Consider the following 10171-nt stretch of genomic DNA (forward strand, 5'->3'; position numbering starts at 1 on the left):
GTATCCCTGGTTAAAATAGTGATTCAACTGTGACCTATAAAAACGTTAACTAGATTTTTCCATGTATGTCAAGGGGATTACTCTATGACAATGATTATTATACACTGATGACAGATTATATTTGCTAATAAAGGCTTCATAATTATTTGATCATCAAAACTATCTAGACAGCTCCTGCCTTAGGAATTAAGGCTCATAAGCATAGAATTCCCTAATTATTTGTATCATCTGAGCGTTGGTGGTATAGTGGTGAGCATAGCTGCCTTCCTAATTATTTGTATCATCTGAGCACATTTTAATTGAATTATTCATATAATTACAAGAGATTGACTTCGGCCTAGGAAATAATTTCTGACTTTATTCTGTAACTCAAAGAACAGATCTGAGAACACAATTAACCACTGTCTTCAAAGAGGCATTCTCTTAAACAACAGCTATATTTTAGCTGCAATTGTTTAATTACCAAATAAGAAATCAAATTAGATTCATGCCAATGACAGTTCCAGATAGCAGCATGTTATAAAAATATTTCCTATCTAGTTCTGGGATGTTAAATCTAAACAGAAAATAAATGTGATATTCAACAATTACAGCTTATTGGTTTATTTGATTGATCTAAGATATGGACTTCAAGACACTGAGGTGTTATATCTTAAAATCTGCTAAGCCTTATCTTGCTTATTAATTCAACTTCAGGTCATATTTTAGCCCTCCTAAAATGGTGTTTGTAGTAATTAAGATAAATGCATATAGTCTTTACAGTTTGATAAAGTTTTAAAAGTACATTCCCTTAAAATTAATTTTATTTGCATTATTTAAATTCCATGATATCCTGTGACTTAAAAATTATAGTCTAAAAATTTTTTTAAGATTTTATTTATTTATTAGACAGAGATCACAAGTAGGCAGAGAGGCAGGCAGAGAGAGAGGAGGAAGCAGGCTCCCTGCAGAGCAGAGAGCCCGATGTGGTACTTGATCCCAGGACCCTGGGATCATGACCTGAGCCGAAGGCAGAGGCTTTAACCCACTGAGCCACCCAGGCGCCCCTATAGTCTAAAATTTTTAAAGCCAGAACAGACATCACTCTTCCTCTCAACATGAATGAAATACAATGCAGTTTTGAAAAATGTATTTATACATATACAAATTTGAAAAATCAAAATCATCAAATGTAAATAACACATTTACATAATTCCCACATAACCATTCTTTTTTCTAATGTGTAATTTAATGTTTAAATTAATGTTTTTTTTTAAGATTTTATTTATTTGACAGACAGAGATCACAAGTAGGCAGAGAGGCAGGCAGAGAGAGGAGGAAGCGGGCTCCCCACTGAGCAGAGAGCCGGATGCAGGGCTCGATCCCAGGACCCTGGGATCATGACCTGAGTCGAAGGCAGAGGCTTTAACCCACTGAGCCACCCAGGCGCCCCTAATGTAGCATATTGATATAAAACTCTTGCCATCCTCTGTAAGTGACTCCTAGATTTGTATTAACTTGGAATTCTTATAATTCAACCCAATTATTTGCTTCTGCTCAGTTATTTGCTCACCAAGTATATCAGTTTTCTACTTAAACTGCTTTCATAACAATCACCAACAAACTTTATTTACATTGCCAAATTCAATGAAGAATACCCAGTTCTTTTTAAAATCTACCCCTTTTCAGTACCGGGTGCGACGGACCACCTTATTTTCCTCCTGTTTCTACAGTTTCCTTAGCTTTCAAACACACTCTTTCCTTGGTCTGTCTTACACCCTGAATGCCTTTCCTTAGCTTCCTCGCTAATTCCCCTCCTTCCACCGTTGGAATACTGAGGATTCTCAATGTTCTTTTTGCTCATCCCATTCAGGAGTTCCTCTCTTTCTGGATGACCTCATTCAACACTCATGGCTTCAGCTACTGACATACAGTCAATGACTCCCAAACCCATATCAAAAGCCTATATATCCAAAAACCTATTAGATATTTTTCCTGAGGACGAGTCAGACATCTCCAACTGAAGCTTTCTCCAAACTGAACATACTGTTCTTCCACGACACCTGAATCGGGCAGTTATCTGAGCCAGAAACTGATAACCTTTTTCCCAGTTCTTCAATATCCTGATCTAATTAGCTCAATCTGTTCATGCGACTTTGAATCTGGTCATTTCTCTGACCATAAGCCTAAATTTGCAGTGTAACTGAAGAACCTCCTAAGTACCCTCTGTTTCCATTCTCACCTGATACACACCATCTGCACACACCTGCAGAGGGGATTTTCTGAGGTGCGAACATGAATTTCATGACACTCTGCTTGATCTCTGGCCCCATCGACACACCGTAGTGTAGGAGGGTCAGTCCATGCTTGTCTCTCTGGTTCGCATACAGTCTTTGCTCAACCTGGAATACCACTTGGCTCACTCTCGCACGTTGTTACATGTTGGGTTCAAGCATTAATTTCTTGTAAAACATTCCCTAACTGTGCAAATGTGGTTAGATGGCATTCCTGAAAACTATGTTTCTCTTTCGTGCTTATACTGCCTTTCGCTTTTTTGGGTAACTGACAACATACTTTTTAATCTTTCTAAATCTACTATGAATTCCTAGAATATAGGAACTAGGGCACCTAGTTCTGCATTTTTAGAGGTTAGCATAATGCAGAGCATCCAGCCCACAATCAACCTTTTCTTTTCTTTTTTTTTTTTTTTAAGCATTCATCTACTCTTGAGAGCATATTTATAGATCATATTGGGCAATTTTGTTTCTACCAACTGTAAAGCAAGGGGCATAAGGTTAAGATAATAAATTTGGTTTCACGTATCATTACCTTTCTGTTATGGGGGAAAGAACTACACCTCTAAAGAAAGCTTCTGAATTTATAAAGTTGGAAAACTCAATTCTCTTTTACTATGATTTAATTCTGTGTTAAAACCCTCATCACACATTATAGATGAATTGTTCTGTGAGGTAAACCACAATATATGTCTTATAACAATGACTGTGTATGTGTTTTAATAGTAGTGTGTGTGTGTGTGTGTGTGTGTGTGTGTATGGCAGCATTCCTAGTAAAGAGTAGACTATCAAAGTGAAAAGAAAAGCATGAAACATGGACTCAAAAACTGACTTCCAGCACCAAGTTGGTGTACTTCTTCTTGGATATCAATGGACAAGTTACTTCCTCTTCCTAAGCTTCAATATTCAATTTTCTCATATGTAAATGCCTATCTCATAAGACTTGGGGGAGAGAAACGCCTGGGTGGCTCAGTGGGTTAAGCCTCTGCCTTCAGCTCAGGTCATGATCTCAGGGTTCTAGGATCGAGCCCCGCATCGGACTCTCTGCTCAGCAGGGAGCCTGCTTCCCCTCTCTGCCTGCCTCTCTGTCTGCTTGTGATCTCTATCTGTCAAATAAATAAATAAAATCTTTAAAAAAAAAAAACTTGGGGGAGAATTAAGTGAAATTATACATACATATATACTGGATGTTAAAAATAAATTCAAATTTCTGGGACGCCTGGGTGGTCCAGTCAGTTAAGCACCTGACTCTCAGTGTTGGCTCAGGTCATGATCTCAGGGTTGTGAGACATACCCTACCCATGAGCTCCACATGGAGTCGGCGAGATTCTTTGCCCATCCCTCTCCGTCTGCCCCTCCCTCTGCTTGCTCATGTGCTCTCTTTCTTTGTCTCTCTCAAATAAATAAATAGAACCTTAAAAAAACAAAATTAGATTTTTCTCCTTCCATAGTGCTAACAGGGTTATAGATATTATACAGGGACAGATATATTGCAGGAATATTGCAATCTTATCTGTGGAACTACTTAGCATGTTATTATCTAGCATTTATCTGTAATAAAATGAGAAAAAAAAGTCTTTACAAACAAATTTTATAAAAATATTCATGCTTAGATTAGAGAAATAACATTTAGGTGTCATTTTCCTTGGAATCTTCCTCAGGATGGTATGCTACAAACGAAATAGTAAAATTCCTACCTGCTAAACCAGGAATATGTCATCCTGCTGAAGAATGAAGCATTTTTCTCTGGGTTGCATTTCTAAAAAGAAAAATATAACAAGTAGTGCATGAAGAATATGTCTTTACTTTAAATTTGATATATCTTCATCAATAGGTGGAAAAGTAAACATGAAATAATTTCAACTACCAACAGCTTCAAGAATGTTGATATTATAATCCTTAAGGAATAAAATTATTAGAATGGTAGTTGGACTAGAGACATTTTAAGATTTCTACCAACATTATCATTATGACTCTGTTTACATAACAAGAAACCATGTAGAAAAAAAAAACATTTCTGAAATTTCTACTTCTCATTCTCACACTCTGTACATATATCTCCTTGAATTTCTATGACTGTGTATATATGTATGTTTATGCATATGTATATATACATAATTTAGTATCTATATATAAGCTAAATTTAAAACATTTTAATCACTAAATTAAAGAAGTTTTGTCTCATTTTCTAAAAATATAAAAATAAGAGAGTATAATAGGCATTTGGCTCACTTCTGTGTGCTTAAATTACATATTTTAGTATAAAGATATAAATACATAAACATCTATTTATCACAATTACATATTATTTTGGGAGTTTGTAACATTACCTGAAAATTTTTTCTGTTCACCTGCTGAGTTCAACAAAAAGAAGGGCTTAAAAAGAAGGCCTCAAAAGTAATCATTTTATGTTTTTAGAGTCGGAACCAATGCCTGTATTTTAAAAAGTGAGAACTGATCACTACAGTAAAGTTCATTTTTTAGAAACTGTCCCATATTTGACAATTTTAGCACCGATCCTCTCTAATCCAGTTCTGATTTCATACATAAAATATTAACTATGTTTTGAAAAATTATTGTCCTAGAAGGAATGTGTACAACAAAATTCCATCCTATACAGCAAAATGTCCTGAGTAGGGAGCAGAAAACATTATTCACTCCATATCTGTTCCCTGAGTTACAGCAAATGATATACTACAAATAATTTACTCAACTGCTATCTGTCCTTGTATTATTGTTGCAAGGAGTAAATGAAATGACAGATGTAAAACCGGGGCCTCAAATAACCACTCATACATGTGAACTCTAATGTGATCATCACTACTATTACCAAACATATTATTTGGAAAATAAATGCACATATTGTGGAAAATGTTTTGAAAGTTCTTGAATTAACCCACAAGTCACGTTTTATTTCACAGGGAGTTGCCAATCTGATAATTTACCACCAATGTGAAGATCTGATTCACCCCCAAAACATGTGTATTTCTGTGGCAGACTGCAAATGGCTACAAATCCTTAGCAGCTTTTACCATCAAGAGGTAAACTCTATTCTCCACTCCCTGAACAATTTTGATCATGAAAATGCCACAAGAGGGGCGCCTGGGTGGCTCAATGGGTTAAAGCCTCTGCTTTCGGCTCAGATCATGATCCCAGGGTTCTGGGATTGAGCCCCGCATCGGGCTCTCTGCTCAGCAGGGAGCCTGCTTTCCTTCCTCTCTCTCTGCCTGCCTCTCTGCCCACTTGTGATCTCTGTCTGTCAAGTAAATTAAAAAAAAAAAAATTAAAAAAAAAATGCCACAAGAGTGACACCAAGAGAGCTCCAATTCTAAGCCTGAACCCTGAGCGTCACCATGTGTCTGATCCCAAGCTGACCCGCTAGAGGATGAGAGACCCCACAGAAAAGACATGATATGCTCATATGACAATCTGTCATCCTGGCTTGGAAAGAGCCAGACACATGAGTAAATTAGTCCTAGATGATCCTGTCACCAGCCAGCTTTCCAGTGGACTATGGTGCCTAAAAGAGTTCAGCAGAGACCAGCAAAGCTGACCCAAACCAGGTCATGACCCAACTGATCCAAAGACTCAGGAGCTAAGTAAAAAAAAGTAGTTGTTTTCAGTACCACATCTAGCAAAGCTACTAGAGAGGGTTATTTTAACAGTCCCAAACCTCAGTATTTGACTTAACATTCCCTCTTGGCCCCTTTTCCCGTATGAAAGCATCTCATAGGAGGCCCTTTGAGTTCTTTGGTAAATAGCCTCCTTAGATGTGGGCCAGGCATCTTACACTGAACTTATCACAATAAATTTCAAATTTACCTCCCAGAAAAAAATTACAGTGGACAGGTAAAATATCTGGTGACGGGAATATGCCTTATCAAGCTCCAAGAACACACAAATGACTTTTCAATAAATACTGAATTCTTAGCATGGGTCTCACTGAGTTCATTACTGATACTTGGCTACAGAGTAACTTCTATGTAGAAAAGCAAACAGGACAATTCTAAGAGTATCTTTCAGTGTTCTAATGTACTCCTATCTTCTCCATTAAACATTTCTCAATCCTTCTAACTCACTATTTTCACTGTGACAGCACTTCTGGTCTGCAGATCTAACTGACCTCAAATGTTTCCCAATTCCCTTGTTGCCCCAAGCCCACTACAGACCTTTGCTTCCTAAACCCTCTCCTTTTCTGTTGTATTTTTTTTTTTTTACCACTGAGTGTATAGCAGGAATCCCATAAACACACCTTACCATTGCTGACTTAAGGACGATTTTCATGTGAATGGAGGTCCTGTTATTTCTGGGTTTTGACAGAGAAGGAGGAAGAGGAATTTGGGGCCATGAGACCACAGCATAGCCAGGGTCCAGGATTAGTGAAGTGTTTTGCTTTCAGTCTTCCTTGGGTTCAACCTTGAGATGTGGTCCCAGGACGAAATGATTTGTGTGACTACTGCATCTCACAATAGCTCGTAACCCCTAACTTCAGGAGCTTCCTTTGTGGGCACTGGACAGAGTTCTGGGATTGGTGGAGGAAGTTAGGGGAAGTGAAGGACAGCCTCATGGAGAAGGGAAAACACCCAGAAATCAAAAATTTATGTTTCTTAATCACTTAGTATGTGCCGGATTCTGTACAAAGTATATTACCTCATTAAATACAACATGTCTTTGTGGGGTGACCAGGTGGCTTAGTCGGTGAAGCACTGCCTTTGGCTCAGGTCCCGGGATCAAGCCTCATCAGGCTCCCAGCTCAGTGGGGAACCTGCTTCTCCCTCTGCCTCTCCCCCCTGCTCATGCCTGCTGCCTCTCTCTCTCCTCTCAAATAAAATCTTTTTAAAAATATGTATATAACATGTCTTTGTGGTGAAACTATTTTTGTCAACCCCATTTTACAGGAGAGGAAACTAAGGCCCAGAGTTTAAGAAACTTAAGGAAGTTCGAGAGACTGGATCTAATGCAGTTAGCCCATTCCATCTTCCAGTCATAATTCCATACTCTCAACTCTGTTACAGGCTGCTGCTACTTAGAGATACCTTTCCTCCTGTCCACATCCTTCTACTTCACTTCTGGCTAATTCTCACTTGTACTTTCATCCTATTTAAGATCCATTGCCTTTGGAAAGGGAAAAGATTTATTGCTTTTGGTAATTCCTTTCCACCCAATCCCAGCCTTCAAGGCTTATATTCTTGTTCTGGGTTACCACAGCAATCTCAACATATTCCTCAGGGAGGATTTAAAGGGGCTCTTCACAGCTGTCTTTACTGAATTTACCCTCCCTCTTTCCTGACTATGGAATCCTTTCCTGACAAGTGCTTCTCTCTTGCTAGATTTAGTTCTTCCAGAAGACAGAAAACTATATTTGATTTACCTTTATATTTTCAGTTTTAGCCTAGAGCCTAGCTAAACATATTTTGCAGGCGAATGAATGAATGGCTGCCCACCAATCACAAGTATTTATTAGTATTCTAATCATAAGTCACTGTGCCAGGGCTAGAAACTACCAGAGGGTCATGTTCTTAGATTATAAGTAGAGGGGATTTCTGTCTGAGATCTATTATGTCAAAACATAAGGTCTCATCAATGAAAGGTAATCATATAAGGTCTTCCATAGGCTTTGAAGCCATCAACTCTTTTTTTTTTTTTTTTAATTTGGCATCACAGAGATACCAAAAAGAAAATGTAATTAAAAACTAGTATTTTCAGGCACCTGGGTGGCTCAGTGGGTTAAAGCCTCTGCCTTTGGCTGGGTCATAATCTCAAGGTCTCGGGATCCAGCCCCACATTAGCCCCTCTACTCAGCGGGGAGCCTGCCCCCCCACCCCCCCTGCCTCTCTGCCTATGTGTGATCTGTCAAGTAAATAAATAAATAAAATCTTTTAAAAAATAAAATAAAACTAGTATTTTCAATCCTGTCTAAGTGGATAGCTAGCCAGGTTGAATTAATAATCAAGTATATAAATGATATTGAAATCCTACAGGAAGAACTGCAATTTTGGGTGAGAAATTTGTTTGAGTTTTATAATTTTCCACCCTACAAGTTTGTGATTCAGTGCCTTTGGCGGCCACCTCTGTAGTTGTACCAATGATATTAAACCCGTTTCTCTGCTTAAGCCTGCCATCTCTCTTATAAAGTTAAAAAAAAATAAAAAAGAAAAAAAAGAAAGAAAGAAAGAAAAGAAGAGAAAGAGAGGAAGAAAGAGGGAAAGAAAGCGGGAAAGAAAGAAAGAAAAAAAAAAAAAAAGGAATACTGTCCTGGTGGAGCTCTTTCACATTTTCAAAGGATTTATTCAGCATCTATATTTTATCGACTTTACATATAATTCGCTTTACTTTTAAAGACATTTATAGTTTCATTTTATAGGTACTTAGAAGAATGCTGTCATATTTATTTGACACTTGGAGTCACTAACAAGAACGAGGATTAAAGCAAGTTCCCCTGAACCTGATTTTTTTTTTTTTTTGTCCTTTTTAGAATTACAGAGCTACTTACAGAAGGGTCTATTTCTAAGGCTTTGTCTCGTAGTGAAAAGCAAAGCCAGTGGAACTTGGGTTAGGGACAGTGCTGGAACACACCGCGGCAGGGACCGTCGCCCGGTACGACTGTCCCGGCATGTGACTTCCCCTGCGGAAGAAGCACGTGTCGTCACGAGGGCAGAGCAAGGCACCGTCAAGGGCCCGCCGTTTCTGGACTGCCCCGTCTCGTCTCCCAACACCCCGGGGTTAACACCTGTCGGTCCTCGGGGTTACTGATCCCGCATCGCCCCCGCGGTGCCACCGCCCGTGGAGCGCCACCCCAGCCTCTCCGCCTTCGGTGACGCCAGGGCCATGCACGCTCTTCTCACGCGCTCTCGTTTCTGGTGACCGGGCAGTTGTCCCCCCTCCAAAGAGGCCCCTTTCTCCTCCCGCCGCCACCTGGACGGAGATCTGGACGGCTCCGATCTCCCGGGTCCCGGGGACCGGCGTCAGCTCCCCCGACTGCGCGCGCGTCCGTCCGTCTCTGTGGGTGGCGACTGCTGCGAACACGCGGCTCGAAGCCATCCGTGCCCCGGGCCGCGTGCCAACGGGCGGCCTCCGTCTCCCCACCCGCAGCGGCGACGAGCGCCCGCCTCTCCCTCCGGGACCAACGAGCAGTACCTGCGCCTCGGGCCCCGCGGGGACCCGCTCGTAGCCGCTGCCGGCGCCCCACCTCCGCGGGCAGGAAAACATGGTGCGCGGGCGCCCGGCGACGGGAGGCGGAGGGAGGCACGGAGGCGCGGGGGTCCGTCGCCGCGGCGCCCCGAAGTGGGCAGGACGCGCGCACTCGGCCAGACCTAGTTGGCAGCCGCCCCGCCCCGAGCCGGCCCTTCCGGCGGGCGCGCCCTGGGTGGGGCGGGGGCGGGCGGTTCCGCGCGGGGCCGGGACGAGGTGGGGCAGGGGGGAGGGGAGAGGGGGGAGGGGGGAGCTGGGGGAGGGTTCGGGGGTGAGGGGTCGGGCGGAGAGGGGATGCGGGGAAGGGGAGGAAGGTGCAAAGGCGGGACCTTCTGTAGAGTACGAAGATCTCTGCGGCTGGGGCAGTTTGCACTTGACCCCGTAGCTCTCCACACCTCGATTTGCAGGACTGCGCTGCTAGGAAAATGTTTCTTTACGATCGAAGCACGAAGCGCGTGTCTCCCGGATGTTTGTCAATAGCGTTATTACAGCGGTCCCGGACCAAAAACTGTTAAGGACAACAGGTGGCAGTAGAACTTTATGGAGCGAATTTCATTGCGATGACTTTAAAATTAGAAACAAAGGAAATACTCCCCTTATTTGAAAACCATGGCAGTATATGAAATCTATATTTTACTCTTCAAATTAATTATAAAGCAACATAATAAATGAAAAGCTAAGTAGTAACTAGAATCAGCAAAGGGCTA

At 41.4% G+C, this 10171-nt stretch overlaps 1 protein-coding gene across 8 annotated transcripts in view; it reads right to left on the reverse strand.

Moving 5' to 3' along the window:
• The window catches only part of LOC309843729 (ATP-binding cassette sub-family C member 2-like), a 90445-nt gene extending 80540 nt beyond the window's left edge, over positions 1-9905 (reverse strand). For 4 of the 8 annotated variants that reach the window (XM_082689421.1, XM_082689419.1, XM_082689420.1 and 1 more), the window contains exons 1-2: positions 9411-9596; positions 3971-4032 (exon numbers count right to left, since the gene is read on the reverse strand). In XM_082689421.1, coding sequence (XP_082545547.1) covers positions 3971-4032; positions 9411-9482 — 134 coding nt within the window. In that variant the 5' untranslated portion in view covers positions 9483-9596. Of the gene's footprint in view, positions 1-3970; positions 4033-8766; positions 8899-9410; positions 9653-9793 lie in introns of those variants that run through there. The other 4 variants (XM_082689418.1, XM_082689416.1, XM_082689423.1 and 1 more) reach the window with 4 other exon arrangements.
• Positions 9906-10171: the final 266 nt, after the last annotated feature.

Source organism: Mustela nivalis (genome assembly GCF_964662115.1).
Source record: "Mustela nivalis genome assembly, chromosome: 1".
In the NCBI taxonomy this organism is placed as follows: domain Eukaryota; kingdom Metazoa; phylum Chordata; class Mammalia; order Carnivora; family Mustelidae; genus Mustela; species Mustela nivalis.